The sequence below is a fragment of the Oenanthe melanoleuca genome, chromosome 1, assembly GCF_029582105.1.
Source record: "Oenanthe melanoleuca isolate GR-GAL-2019-014 chromosome 1, OMel1.0, whole genome shotgun sequence".
Classification (NCBI taxonomy): domain Eukaryota; kingdom Metazoa; phylum Chordata; class Aves; order Passeriformes; family Muscicapidae; genus Oenanthe; species Oenanthe melanoleuca.
Window position 1 is genome coordinate 25,957,878 of NC_079333.1, and position 15,651 is coordinate 25,973,528.

The window sequence follows — 15,651 nt, forward strand, 5'->3', positions numbered from 1 at the left end:
CAGCGGCCAGAAATTAAAATACATAATGTTTGTACTTTTTGCACCTATTTTTGAGACGAGGGATCACCTCATTACAGCAATTACTGGAGAGAAGGGCACTATGGGGGTTGGAATATTTCTGGTTTATTATTTCACATGGCTAAATGCAGAGCTCAAAAACCCATTTGTAGTGAGTTGTTAGGTTTTGAGATCAACCTGTGAACACAGCTTCAGTTAAGGGCTGCCCTAGCTTTATTGTCTCTGGTGCACTGTGGTGGTCTGCACAGGGCTTGCAGGTTACAGAGTACTGGCTTGCTTCCTGGTTTTCCAGATGCCAAACTATATTATAACAAGCTAAAAATACATTAAATATTTTCCTTTCCTAATATTACCTTACCATGTAAGCAATAGTTGGACTTGCCACTAGGACGTTATCTGATAACTGAGGGGAGGGAGGGAGGCAAGCCCGAATAGGGGGTGAGACTTTGGAGAGAGGCTGCTCCAGTGACTGTGACCAGGAGGAGAGGCTGCTATGTTTCTATTTAGGTGGGTGATGAAAACATTTCTAAATCCCTGCTTTAACCCATCTCTGACCACGTGCCCTACCACAAGTGCTCCCCTGAGCTTGTGCAAGATCTCTCCTGCCCCATGCTCTGCTATTCAAGAAGAGTTGGGTGGTCAGGTGAAGACCATGCATGGGGAGTCTAACAGAGCTGACTCGAGTGTGCTCTGTCCTACTCCTGTGCCATGCCATCAGAAAAATTATTTAGTGCATGACCTGGGCCCTGGGCTGCTGCATGTGGAACTGGCATGGGGGACAGTCAGCAAGCAAGAAGAGATTCCTCTGCTGGATACCCTTCTGATTCTGCCTTGGTGATGAGCAGCCCCAACAGCCACCACTGCTTCTCTGCATCTGAAGGAGAGCACACCATCCCCAGATGGATTCACCATCTGGAGGAAAGTTTGGGGGGGTGATGTCAACCTTGAATGTGAGAGGCTGGAGAAAAAAAAACTGTCAGGCTGCTGCATTGATATCTCTTTCTCAGTGATCACTGTTTTTAACTAGAAATAGCTGCACTAAAGTGAATGGAAAAGACCTACCCCTGCAAAAAGCAAAATAGCAACACAGCCTGAAACTAGAGATGAAAGCCCTACTTAACAAATTAGATATGTAAAGGGCAGAAGCTATGAAAAAACACAGCATGAACACTTGGCCTATCCAATAATTCCTCCCAGATTCTTACTAGCAGAAAATGTCTCCATCAAGGCCACTGTGTTTTAAAATCAAGGTAGCATGACCCCGAAGGGAGATATATTCTTGGTCTCCTAAAATTTCCAGGAGGCAACCGCCCCTGCCCCGTGTTTGCATACAAATAACAAATGTAAACTATAAATGGAGAAAAACATGTCTGACATGGTTGAGCATTTCCTTAGTCTTTCTGTGCTCTCTTCATGTTTAACTCATGTTGTGTACTTGGGCTGGTTTGCCCAACCCTACAGTCCATCCTGCTCCTCCTTCTAGCTCTTAGGACTCTAGCTCTAGTGAGACCACAGAACCCAAGTAGTTCCATTACACCTCATAAGGCCTTGCCTGTCCACTGTTTCCATTCCCTCTCTGCTCTGTGTCCTCTCACTTCAGCCAAGAGCTCAACAATGTGTGTGACATCCCCACTGGACACGCAGCAAAGTGCATTGCTGCTTTTATGCCCTCTTCTCCCGCTCTTTCTACAGCTCTTTGCAATCCCTTTGTCCACTCACCTTGCTGCTTCTGCATGGTGGTGAAATCTTCAAAGGTGAGAGTGCGCACAGGGGGCCTCCAGAAGGCATAGGTCTCCATGATGGCCTCCAGCCCCGTTCTGTGCAAAGGAAAGAAAACAAGGAGCAAATAAGAACGTCAATCAGCTGGGGATACAGGCACTAAAGAAAAAAGGCCCTGACATTACTTGGCAGGCTGCCAGCGACCACTGAAAGGTCACCTTGGCACCTGTGGATTCCTCCAGTGAGTCTTCCCGCTCAGGTGCTGAGCATGAGCATACAACAGAGTTTCCCCAACTCAGGATTTCAAAAGCTCCTAACAGACTTTTAATGCCTTTTTCCTTTCTAGAATCTAAGCCTTCTGTCTGCTTTCCAGGGGACACACGATTGTCCCTCTAGGGACAGCTCCTCTAGGCATACTCAATTTATCATTGAGTGGCCCTCCATAATTTTTGTATGTAAGCTGTTATGTAAATAAAAGAGGACTGGGATTCAGACTGTGGAAGCAGAGAGATTTTGTAAATTGCCTTTCCCTGCCACTTTGCAGTTCCAGATACTGTTCCAAAGTGTGACGAGAAGCCATCAAAAAGGGAATTGTCTTGGTTTTGGACTGACTGGAAATGCATAAGCTGTTCTTTCTAAAAGATCTATGGAATATCTGCTTTGGGTCCGTAACTCACCACAAAGACATATCAAAGAGAAAAAGCCAAAAATTGAGTGAGAATTTTTCTTCTTGAATGGCTGGGGTTTCAGATTTGTTCTTGTCACCACAAACTCCTAGCTCTGCTGGAAGTCTCAGTGCCACAGGCTCAGTGAGGACATAGGTGTATTATCAAACACATTAGAGTGTCTTTCCAGGAAAAGTTCTCCTCAGTGGAAGCTGCACACCTCTCTCTTCCTCATTCCTCACCTTCCCCAGCCTGTTTTCCCACAGAAGGTTACAGCCCTTGAACTGACTGAATACCAGCAGAGATTCTTCATCAAATGCGAAAACATATCCCCTTTCAATGCAAAAGGCACAATATCCCCAGAGCCTCTCATCAGATGCTGAGCTGACACTGGAGCTGCCTTTTGCTTCTGAAAATGTCTTTCTGCACATGCCCCACTCACTCAGTTAACTTTCCAAAGTCTCCCCGGAAGCTTGGATGCTTTAAATACACTGGAGTTGGCAAACCAAACTCTGTATTTTAAGAGGAGGTTTAGAAGAGAGGTTGTTGCATGGTGTTTATTAGCTGCTAAGCTGTTAGAAGTAGAAACAGAAGACATCTCTGCATAGCAGTCTCACACTAGTGCTGAGCACATTACAACAAAACTATTTGGTTAATACAGTGGCCTCTGCCAGCTCATGGAGCTCAGAGGCAACAAGGCAGGGCAGAATTTGAACCCATCAGCTAAGCTGGGCTCTGTGTGCAAAAGCTGTCCTTTGACTACTGGTACCACCCCCAGGATTTCCTCTGCTCCCTGGGTGTGAAAGTCACACATGTTCAGACTCCATCCGCTTCTCGACACGCACAGCCAGGAAGAGAACGGTACCTTTTTTGCAGCCTCATGAAATGATCCCCAGCCCAAACACTGAGGGAAGACTTTCTGGTACTGTATACCCAGGGGGCATAAAATGCGCTAAGCAAGTTGCAATGCAACCAGACCTGTTGTTGAAAGGACCTGCCTTGATGATTAGAACCACATAATATATCAGAAATGCAGACTGAAAGTTCCAGCTGTGCTACTCCAGCTGCTCTGTGTCTGCCACAGGATCGTGTGGGGAAGCAGGGAGGCCAGATTACTGAAAGGAGTGGACACACAGTCTGGCTCAGTCATTAGATCCCCAGGTACACAACCCCACTCTGTACCAGCACTGGGCTTCTAGCTCTGGTCTCACAACTCCCTTCCAATAAAATCCAGTCCCTAAGGGGAGGTGGCTCACAGAGACACTAAAATCAAACGAAAGCTGTTACTCCTGCCTCTCCCTGAAGCCTACATCATTACCAGCTCAGCAATTGACTTATGATTCAGTTTCTAGTTCTCCATCTAACACTTTCCCCTGTATCAATACAGTTCTCACAGGCACCATAAAATTCCTACTTCCAAAAGAAAAGGAACAGAAAGAGAATAGCCAGGACATAATAAAAAGAAGAAATAAAACAGTAAATCTGGAGTAATATACTGCTTTCGAGGGTTGGACTTAACTGTGTCTGTGTGCTGATAGACAGTAAATGGCAGCACTAAGAGTGCCAGAGCAGCTTGTAAAGCTGCTTTATTCCAGCCCTGTATGTCAGGGAAAGGAAAGATGCCAACACCAACAGGGACCTGCCTCCTCCTGCTCCAGGGGAGTAGTTCTACAGCAGCCCCTGTGCTGTGAACACAGCTCCTGTCACCCTTCCCTTTCCACACTGACTGCTGGCAGCAACAGTCTGGCCTTGCCCTGCAATGCTGAGGGCATCCAAGTACCTGAAGAATGAATGTCAAAACTCCACAGCCGGGTCTTCCTGCCCCAAGTGTGAGTCCTTTACTCCCCACCAGTTTGCATATGTTGAACATGTGTGTAAAACATCCTCTCTGACCATGTGGGTGACAGAGCTCAAACTTATGTCCACTTCTCCTACACACAAATTTAAGCCTCTATATACTAGACCAACTTTTTTCCCTTTTTTTAATGGGTTTCCTTTTTTTTTTTTAATCTTTTGTTTCTGGGTTTTGGGGCTTTTTTTTCTCCATGCACAAAAAAATGCTGTGGGTGCTTTGGGAATAGCTTCTAAGCAGAACACATGCTTACTGAATTTTTACATCCTTCCAGGCATCAGACAAGATCCATGAGAGAGCAGCTTTGTGTGCTAACCTGCTAGGCACCTACCACCCTATGTATGGAGTCTTGCAGAGGAAAAACATGCAGTCATAGTAAAAACAGCTCATGGTGAGAAGGCACACAACCTTTGTGTACTGATTTTACAACCCTATCTCCAGTCTTTCTTCTGTCAGAAATATATTCCTACTTTTGAAAGAAAATATTGAGGTGATGAGGTGGGTATCAAGAAATTTAATCCCTGTCAACTCTAATAACTGTCTCCCCAGTAGCATTTTATGACATTTGTGTGCTCTCCTAGTCAGCAGAAATACTGGAGTGCTATTCTGTGTGTGTGTTCTACCCCCTAACAAGAAAAAGAATCCCCACCTGGCCAATGAAGAGACATTTTGGGACAATAATGAAAGTTGACCAAAAAAATAATTGTTTTCAGTGTTTCTGAAATGTCAGGAAATTTGGAGGGCCTTTGCTGAGGGTTGCTGATACCAAGTGTGCTGAACATTATCCATGTGGCATCTACTTTCTCTTCCAAAGAACTGCACTGAAAAATTAACTTCAAACTATCTATCAGGCCATAAACCCTTCCCTCTCACACCATCTTTATGAAGGAAGTTTGAAAAAAAAAAGTATCAGAAGAGGTCTCACTGCCAGCATTTTTTTAATAAGGTCAGTCCTTTAAAAGGTATCCAAAATTTGCTCTCTCTTTTTCATTCTTTCTTTTATTTTTAGTGCTATAAACTTTTAATAATAGGCAATAAATGAAACAGTTCCATTGTCTGAAAAATGAAATGAGCTATCTGTGCACCTCCATAATCCATCCCATATGGCTGATCTTGCCATTCCCACTGCATGTAGGATTCAGGACATCATTTCATTGTTTGCTGGGGAAGCCAAACTATTGGCCTAAGTTTGTGCCTTCCTGGCTCTCTTATCCTAGACAAAGCTCAAAGAGCATTTCCAGCACAAACAACTTTTATTCACCTCAGCTGCCCACATCTGAAAGGAAAGTGTTGTTTTTTCCTTCAGCCTAGAGTTTTTTTTCTTCTATCACCCTGTTGAGTTTCCAGGCTGTTTTTCTTTCTAGCTTCCTCCTGGATAAGGAGCTCCTGCAAGCATCCCACTGTCAGATGAACTTTATCCATTCTCTAAAAATAGTCTCTGTGGCATTAAACCTGCACCCTCACTACCCAAACATTTGGCTAGCTGAGCTCCATATGTCAAAAACTGGTTTCTCAATCTCTTGAAGTTCAGGAAAGCAATCAAGTAATAACCTGCCTTATTCATACATTATGTGGGTATCCTTTCACCACCAGGAAACTTCTCTTTCAACATCAGGAACTTCTCTTATTGCATTTCTATAGATACTTTATGTGCTTTTGTAAAAAGTGAAGAAGGGCCAAAAACCAGGTAGAGGGAATTTCTAATAAACAGGAACCAAGGCTTGGCCTTCAAACACACCTCTGCTACCTCTGCAATTCAACAAGGCTGATGATTAGATTCCTGAACACCATTAATTAAAATGCTCAAAGACTGCAAAACATCAGCAAGCAGAAGGGTTTAGCAGTCTCTTGCACTGATGGGGACCACAGTCATAAGGAAATAAAGGGGGAGGCTGCAAGCTGATGGAAGTGAAAAATCTAAAATGGAAGCTACTTTTAAAACCAACAGTCACCTCCATAATTTCTGCAGCAGGAGACAACAGTGAAAAAAACAACAATAAATAAATGGAGGGAAAATATCCATCTCCATTTAATAGAAGAGCCTCAACATAAAGCAGAAAAGATATGTCCTAGGAAAGAAGTGGCTTAAGAGTTCCTTTTCTTCCACCATGCTCTGCTTTTCCCCTGGGAGGTCTTTCCTCCATCATATGCTAGCAAACCCTAACCAATGTATCTGACTCAGTATCCAATGTCACTGGAATAGGATGTCCTGGAGAGAAAAGCCATCCAGCACAGTTAAGAAAAGTCCCATATGGAGAGTTCTTTCACACATAGTTTGGACTTTAATGTTTTTCTCCCTCCTATGGGAATATCTGTGTATGTGTCCTTTGGGAAGGAGGCAGCTGAGCATTCGTGTCCTCCCCTAGCTGACAACAGCAGTGCAACTGCAGCCAGACCCCTGCTTGTGAGGCAGGCGCCTGACTGCTATATATGCTTGCAAATACCTTCGCCTGTTTTTTTCTTCCTAAAGCCTGAGGCTGCTCCCTTTGATGTGTAATACCTTAAAGATTTTAATTCCTCTTTACATCAGCAGAGAGCCTTACTGAGCCCTCCCCACAGCTGCAGCCGTGTAGCAATTTCCTGCCCTTTCTTAAATCAATGAGCTACAAAGATCAGTAATTCCCAACCTTTTCAGGAAACTGTCCAAATTCACTGAGCTAGGACCTTATTAATGCCTTCCACATTAATATAGCCCACCATGTACCTGGAACTGGATTGATGCAGTTGGGTCTCCCCAGCCCAGCCCCCAGTGCAGCTGTATCCATGTGCATGGGGAAGATCTCGTACCCAGGACACACACTGCTTTCCCCACGCACCAGAGGAGAGCAGAATAAAAGTCACTTATGCCTCAAGGAGAACTGATGATCACAGCGGGGATCAAATGAGAGTGGCAACATCTTTACACATAATTTCAGTAAGATGAGAGCAGAGGAGCTGAGCTAGGAAGTCTCTAGGTCAGTTAAATGTCTTCTATGTGATCATGGAGAGCATAGCACTGAAGTGAGTGGTGGAAAATACAGGGCAGTTGCCCATTCATGAACACTGACCTTACAAAGGAGACAGCAGTCCTGGTAAACACACACAACAGGAGCATGCAAGTAAAACTGAATTACAGTGCCCATGGGGACAGCAAATGAGGGCTATGCACACAACTTTTACTCTGGTCTGCACACTCAGAGCTTTGCTTTACAACCCTAGGCTTCTTGTAATGTAGTCATATGTATAATTGCATAATTAAGGTTTAAAGCCTTTTTTACACTGATTTAAAGGATACCTACATCATTCTGATCTGAAATATTTAGATCTGCTGCACATTCTGCTGTAGGACTCATGCATGGCAGAAAAAGCTGAAACTTTTTGGATTTTCTTACTCTTTTTTGATAACTCTGTAATATCTTTCACTAATATAATGGGGGGATTGATTAAAGCTCCATTTTAACTACTGTGCTGTTAAAATATTTCTCTTCTAAATAATATTTAAAGTGTTCTACTTAATTTTTCCATAACAATCATGATCAAATTAAGCAACATAGTCAAAGTGAAACAATTGGCAATTGCTGGAGAAAAATAGAAATTATTTGAAACAAGTACTTTTTATCCTGCACACCTATGAGAAACTCATTTTTTCTTGTAACATAAAGCAAGCATTTGCACTCCAAGTTTTGGCATTTCCTGTGAAAATAAAAAATCCAAAAATGCCCTTCCACCAACCCTACGTGTAATAAAGACTAATTATTTTGCACAGTGTTAGGCTGTGACCTATTTGTCTGTTTTACAATCTGCAATCCACCATTTTTCTATCTTCGTTCTTCACTTTAATTAAAATTTTAAATAAATAAATAAATAAATAAATAAATAAATACTTTCTCAGCCTTAGTCATATGACTTGTGCACTCATCAGGGAAAGGAAGAGATCAGTGAGGAAACACAAAGAGGCTTCTGTTACCTGTTTCTCCCAGAATCTCTGAAACCTTTGGCAAAGGGGTTTCTGTCAATTTTTAATCTGGTGATCTAAAAGCAAGAATAAGAGAATTAGTTGATATCTTCAATTTTTTTCTTTCAACAAATGAAAATTATGGATGATTGATTACCATAATTAATTACCATTCTTGCCTAAGCCACTTCTACAATGTTCATACTTACTTCCCCAGACCTCTGTTAAATTTACCCTTCCATTATCCATTAACAGATAGTCTGCTTATCAAAAAATGGCACCAGGGACAGAAATCACTGTAGCATTTAGAAACCTGGCACAGTGCTGGGGCTGAAAAGTTGTTCCTGAAGTAGAAGCACACCAGGTGCAAAACCCCAGGAGCTGGAATTTATCAATGGCCATGTGGTTTGGGAAGCAGGCACTCTGCTCAAGTTTGGCTGCTGTGTTACCTCAGCCTCAATGCCCCAGATATCCAGCAGCTGGATGCAACTCATGGACCTTCAAACAATGCTGAAGAGAAAAGGCCAAAGCACAGGCTACAGCCCCCAAAGATGTCAGGTGGCCACCCAGTCACACATACAAGTTGCTGTTGTTCTGGTCAGCCTCTGGGTGGCCTTCAAGAGTTTTCTGATCTGGAAATTGTTTTTGTCCTCCTCTAAATAAAGGAGGTAGCAGTCAGATGGAGTGCTTTGGGGAAATCTTCCTTCCTGCTTTTTTCTTTTAAGCATGAATTCCATGTTGATAAATATGGAATAGAACACAGGGATTTTTGACCTTGCAGCCCATGGCATTATACTCCCTGTTGGCTATTTCACAACCTGGTGTGGCACAAGGGCTTCCCTCTGCCAGCCCCAGCTTGTCTTAGAGATTCTGTGTTTGGAATGAGAGTGAGATCTCCAGATCCTACCAAATTTGAGGTGGTTTTGCTGAAACTGCTCAAAAGGGACTAGTTTAATACAGTCTGATCGGAAGGGGATTTGCAGGTGTTTTGCTTCTGTCAGAACCAAGCCCTTACTCTGAATATTAACCTCAGATCTGGAATGCAGCTCCTATTTTTGCAGAAGCTTAATTTGTGAACTTAATTTCCGCTAGCCTGACTTTGCAGCTGTCCTGGGACTTGTGTGTACAGAGACAGATATGTTCTGTGGAGGATGGAATTACAGCAGAGGGAATCCCTGTGGTGGATTTGCTAACATTTTACAATTGTTTCCAGAGACGCTTCCCCCAGTAAGGCAAAGTTCTGCAGCCACTGGAGGGCATGCAGGCAGATTCAGTGGACTGAAATTTGGTTTTAATGAAAAGGTTTCTTCAGCCCACCAGAATCAGCTTACTGATATTATAAAAATGTGATTGTGCCCCCCAAGTTATTTTGAACAAAATCCCCAGACATTTGCAATTCAGAGAGACAAATCTCAGTGTTTCTTTACTATGAGGCAGCTTATAGTACCAATCCCTGACAGGGATCCCTCCCTTAGCACCTCCCTCCCTGTGCAATTATGTCTTATAAGTCTGATCATTAAGGAAGAATGACAGGTTTATTTCCTTTAATTTCTTCTCCTTTCCCTATCCTCTTTCCTTGTCTGATCTTCAGTAAAGATTTGTGGAGTATCTGCATTTGGGCAAGAGGGAAGGAAATTTTCCATACTGCAATGATAGCAAACCCACTAGTATGTTGTAGTATTTTTGATCTATTTTGGATCCTTACTTAAATCAGTTCAAGGGGACCACACTGATAAAAAAAAGTTGGGAGTCATAGGAAGAAAAAGAAGCAGTCATGGGAGCACTATCTGCACATGTGCTCTCTTCTGCATTGCAAAATAAAAAAAAACTATAACACTTCAGTAAATTGTTAGAATTCATGATTGTTAAAAATTTGTTAAATGTTGCAATCCTGCTGCAGCAACGTCTTTTCCTTATGGTATCTAAAGTCAATACTAAGTCTCATCACTGGGAACTATGCAAGACCTGAATCAAACACAAATGATCATAAAATCACAGAATGGTTTGGGTTGGAAGGGGCCAAAAAGATCATGTTTTTGTCAAACCCACTTGCCATGAGCAGAGACACCCTCTAAATCAGGTTGCTCAAAGCCCCATCCAGCCTGGCCTTGAACACTGCTAGGCATCCACAGTTTCTCCGGGCAACTATGCCAGTGACTCACCATTGTCACAGTAAAGAATTCCTTTGTAATATCTAGTCTAAACCTACTTTCTTCCACTTTTAAGCCATTCCTCCTTATCCTGTCACTATGTGCCCTTGTAAAAAGTCTGTCCAGCTTTCTTGTAGGCTCCCTTCTGGTACTGGAAGGCTGCAATTAGGTCACCCCAAAGCCTTCTCTTCTGATCCTTACTTACAATAGGAAGCATTTTGCTTACCCAGTCTCCATCCTGCTGTCCATCCGCTCAAAATGTAGGAGAGGAGAGGACTCATTCATTTGAGGACTAAGGCAAAAGAGTTGTTAAGTACCTCAGCCTTCTCATCAGTTGTACCAGTTTTCCAGCATTGTTTATCAGGGGAGGTGCACCTTCTTTAACCTTCCTTACCTGTAGAAGCCCTTCTTGTTATTCTTTGCATCCCTTACCAGGTCTAGTTTTGCCATGACCTTCCTCACTCAATCTCTACACAGGGTACCTGTCTTTGTTTCCACTGCCTGTGCACTTGTCTCTGTCCCTTTGGTTTGCCCACCAGGTTTCTATTCAGCCATGCTTGTCTCTTGAATTCCTTGTCTGAATTCTGGCTCCTGGCCTGTATAGAAGACTACCTTAAAGGTCTGCCATCTCTGTTCTATACCTTGTGCCTAAGGGCAGGCTCCCAGGAGATCCTATTGACCATTTCCTTGAAGAACTGGAAGTTTACTTTCCTAAATTTCAGATTTATGACTTGATTCCTTATCCCACCCCTATCCCTCAGGACATCCATGCATGAGAATTTCAGTTTACATGCAATACATGCATTCAAAGGCTTATTTCATCAACAAACTGATGAGATTGCACTTCTTCAAAACTTTTTCCCTCACTGCTATAAAAATAACCAACTACCTTGTCTCTGAGACAACTGATCTAGAGTAGCTGTACTGCCTTCAAATTATAGAGAGGATAGGATACTCTAGTTTTGTACCATGAGGTAGCAAGGAAATTTGAACACAACACACCTCCTTACAGTTGATCTTAGTTACTTATTTTACAGAAAAAGTTACAGCCATCTTATCTTCCATGTGGTTTCCTGGCTAGATACTTCATGTCTACACAATACCTCAGAGCAAGCATTTTCTTTTCTAGCCTGTAAAGTGTTAACTTTCCTATATTTTTCAGAGAAGTTAGTGTCTCAGTCACAAAGAGCACACTGATATTTTTATGAATATACAACATAAAACGGAGCATGAAGGATTTACCTGTTGATTTTGGTAGGCTGTCACTGTGGTGAAAACAGTCTCAGGGAAGTTGAAGGTTTTCACCCCATCTCCTGAAGGAACTGGCTTTGTAGGAGAAAGATCGCTGCTGAAATCCTTGCGGATGACGTGAACACGGGGCTGATACTTATGCATTGAGTGTAAGATTATCTGAAGAGAAAACAAAAGGAAAAGGGCTTTTTTTTGCCCCCAAAATATTTCACACGACATCCAGATGTACAAGAAAACAGGGATGGAGTAAAAGCAAATATGGAGAAAAGTATCCTTTTCTTACAAGCATGTATGAGACAAAGTTTGTGCTGTGAGCAAAGAGAAAGGTGCTACACAGGGTCAGGCAATATTTTGTGGAAAAGCACCAAAATAGCAAAAAAAGCTCCATAAATCTGGAAGCAGACACAGACACGTGTGCCCAACAGGACACAGAAGCATCAAAGCTGCAGCAGTACCCTTTCAAGTCTGAGAGGAGCAAGGCTGGGACAGCAGGCACCAGGATTAACTTCTAACTTACATGGCCTTGATCATCAAGCTCGTTGTTGGTCAGCTTGAGCTTGTCAAAACTGACCACCTGCCTCATCCAGGTGTCTCCAGAAGCCAGGGAGTCAGGGTGGATGTAAACCCTTGGGGGCACTGGGGAGTCAGCATTGCCAGCCACCATCCACTTGGAGCTGTGATACACATACCTAAAAGAGGAAGGGTAGGTGGCTGAGGCAGGTTGTTACTCACTCACTGTAGGATTATGTCCAGGTTCCCCCCCATCTCCACCCTCATGCACCCCAAGCTCTCATTTGCAGTCAGGGCAGAATGTCCTTTATTGCAACCTCCTACCTTCTAAATGAAAGCCAGATTACCCCTGAGCCACTTGTTCAGACTTGATTCCTTATTAAAACCACCTTGCAGTTATTTTCCCTGTAAAACTCTGCCACATGTGACTTCTCAGCTCCTTAACCCTCTCTGAGCCAAAGTAAGAGGCTGGAAAATATGGGTAAACAAAGTCCTCTCTGAAAATATCAATAATTACCCTGCAATTTCTGGAAATCTGGATTATATATCATACCAGGCTTTGGAAAACACATGTGGCTTCACCCAGAAAGGGCAATAGCCAATGAATACCAGTAAAATAATTGATAAGACAGAATTTCTGGTTTGAAATGCTGCAAAACAGGAAATTCCATATAGTGTTACATACATTGGGATTAGAGGAAAAAATTATTTTTGTGTTCCTGGTCTTTTGTGATTTTTTTGTGTTCCTAATCTGGCCATTCTATATACACCATAAATTTTTCTATCACAGTTTTGCCTAGACACTTTTTTTCTCCTGCCCTGCAGCTCCTTCCCTCTAAAGCATTTCACAAGCAGATCCACTGACAGCTCTGACTTCTGCTCTATGCTGCCCCTCGTTGGATCCCTACTCAGATCTAGTAAAATGTTCCTGTCTTTACCTACAGTGACTCATTGCCTGTATTTTTGCAAAAAATTGGGGGGGTGGGGAGGAAGAGAAAAAAAAGAGAAGAAGAAGAGGACTCTTCTCCTTTCCTGTTAGTTTTCCATATGTGTCTGCACAAGCTAACCAGGACAGAAACAAAGAGTAAGAAAATAAATGTATTTTCAATGTCAATGTTGTTAGAACCACACTCTTAGAAAGAGGAAATGCATTCAGCTGAGTATCAGACACTATCTTGCTGCTTCCCAGAAAAAGCATTTTCTTAAGAAAAACTCTGTACAATTTGGGAGCAAAAATGTGGTATTTAACCTTTGAAGCAGAGGTTCAATTCTGAATCCTTGAAATGCGGTCCAGTCAAAATTCTTTGGAGAAAAGACATGCTCTCAGGGGTCTTTTAATAAGAATATATGTATCATGTCAGTCTGGAGAGTTTTCTGGGATGCAGAGGATTCCTGTCTTTAGCTCAGCAGTGGAAAGTTTCTCAGTGACTCCATACTGTAGGTCAGGGACCAATATTCACTGAGGCAACTGTGCAGGACAGTGAGCACTTTTGAAACAGAAATTACCCAATCCCATTCAGGCCAGACCTGAGGGGCCTGGATTAGTTCAGCTGCTCCTAGACTATTCCTTTCTTGAGGAAGTAGTTTTAGGGGCTACAGACCCCCCGTTGATAACTCCAGTTATCATTTCCCTCAGACAGCCATTACTAATCGTGTCAATCAGAAAATGCATGACAGAGATCTCCTCAATTAAAAACTGATGCTTGAAAAGAGAAAGGTTTCATCCCAAAAGTGCAAGAGACTGTATTAAAACTCTGGGTTTTAAAGATTCTGGTCAAATCAATTATGTTGGTGTAAATCAACAGGGTCTCCTCCAGCACACCTTTGCAATGGTGTTTAATGGTGGGTGTCTTTCCTACACTATCATTGACAGTAAGCTCTTACAAGATTCCCAGCTGTGCCTGTGAAAAGCTTACCTGTATCTCTTGTTATCCACAGGGACAATGTCCATGGCAATATAATACTGCTGGTGGGGATCCAAGCCTGTAATTTTCACCCTCATGGCTGGAAACATTCTCCTAGGAAAATAAGAGTAGAAATAAGGAAGAAAATGGTGAATAAGGAAACTGAAGAGGATCCTTGTACCTCGCTCTGGCACCAGGAGCATGCTACTTTACACAGCCCAGTCCTTGGCATGACTCCTCTGGCTTGGTGTGGGTAGAAAAGACTGTGCTGGTAGTGGTTTGAATCTTCAAATTTTTCCCACTCAGAAAAAGGGGTAACAGGATAATAACCTGTAAGTAATGATAAAATACTCACAGTCAAGCACTCTGTTCCCAGTTCCTAGCAGACAGTTTTGATATGCTTCACACAAATTGTCCTCTCTGAGGCATTTCTATAATGGGCCGTGTGCCTTTTACCTTGTGTTTTTCCCACTGGCCTTCCATCTATAATTCTTCTCTCACATTCCATTAAATGCAGAAGCACTTTAATTCAATTCTTTTTTTTTTTTTTTTTTTGAGACTATCCATTTCAGTATAGAGTTTGGCATTACTGAGGTAATATTTAAAGCAAATACAACATCCTGAAAGTTCCTCTCACTCTCATTTTACAGTTATTTAGGAAAAAAAACATCCCTCGAATTAATCTGCTTATTAGGAATGTATTTCACATTCAATAGAAACAGTGGCATTATTATCATGGTTTCCTTTAAGTCCTGGTAGTGTTTTGTGCAAACTTTGTAATAGATGTTGTCTTTTTTGTGCCGTATGATCCAGACCTATCTTAAGCATTTTCTCCTGACAGAAAAGGCATGGAACTCCACACCAAAAAGAAACAATTCCCAGTCTTTTTCTTCTTGTCTGAGCACAAGTTAAGCTCTGCTAAACACAGTCACTGTTGTGGAAGTGTTTGTAGCAATTATTTCAGAAGAAAACAGATCAGAACAATTTTAACCTTAAAGCATACCAGTGTTAGTGTGGCTATTGTATAATTTCTTCTTCTTAAAAATTTTATAGTGGCCAGTAGACCAATTTCTATTCTACACCACCCTCAAAGAGCATGCTGAGGGAATTACTTATGCCATATTATATTTGCAACTAATGTGGTATTTTTATACCTTCATAAAATCTGAGGAGCTGAACTGAATGAAGTGCAGAAGGAATTGAGCAACACTGAAATTAGAGCAGAGAACTGAAAGAAATCCTGCATTGTTTCACTGACTGTTAACTCAGACCTGAGCTCTACATGAGGGACTACTCAGCCTTTATCTGAGAGAAATTTAAGCTGAGGTCCTATAGGATGGTGTTACTCAACTAAATGACTTTTGCCTAGAAAATACAGAGCTTTGGTAGGAGAAACCCCTAAAGTACTGGATGTTTATAGAAAATCATATTCTGCTTCTCTGATAAGTAGACATATCCTTGCAGGATGGAAGTATGTGGATGTAGGGAGGATATTAAAGGGCAATTTAAAAACACGATGCCAAAATAGTAGGAAAGAAACGTTTCTAGGAGCCATCCCTACAAACCATTGTGACACTTTCCATTCTATTTAGTGAGAAGCAGTGAAATGTCAGAAAGAAGATTTAGTTCTCTTTTCAACATTATTGTT

At 42.1% G+C, this 15,651-nt stretch overlaps 1 protein-coding gene across 1 annotated transcript in view; it reads right to left on the minus strand.

The window, feature by feature from the left end:
• The window catches only part of TBX15 (T-box transcription factor 15), a 92,743-nt gene that overhangs the window by 14,993 nt on the left and 62,099 nt on the right, over positions 1-15,651 (minus strand). Inside the window, exons 3-7 of the mRNA XM_056488298.1 lie at positions 14,016-14,117; positions 12,107-12,278; positions 11,581-11,748; positions 8,201-8,265; positions 1,738-1,835 (exon numbers count right to left, since the gene is read on the minus strand). Of these exons, the coding sequence (XP_056344273.1) occupies positions 1,738-1,835; positions 8,201-8,265; positions 11,581-11,748; positions 12,107-12,278; positions 14,016-14,117 (605 nt within the window). The remainder of the gene's footprint in view (positions 1-1,737; positions 1,836-8,200; positions 8,266-11,580; positions 11,749-12,106; positions 12,279-14,015; positions 14,118-15,651) is intronic.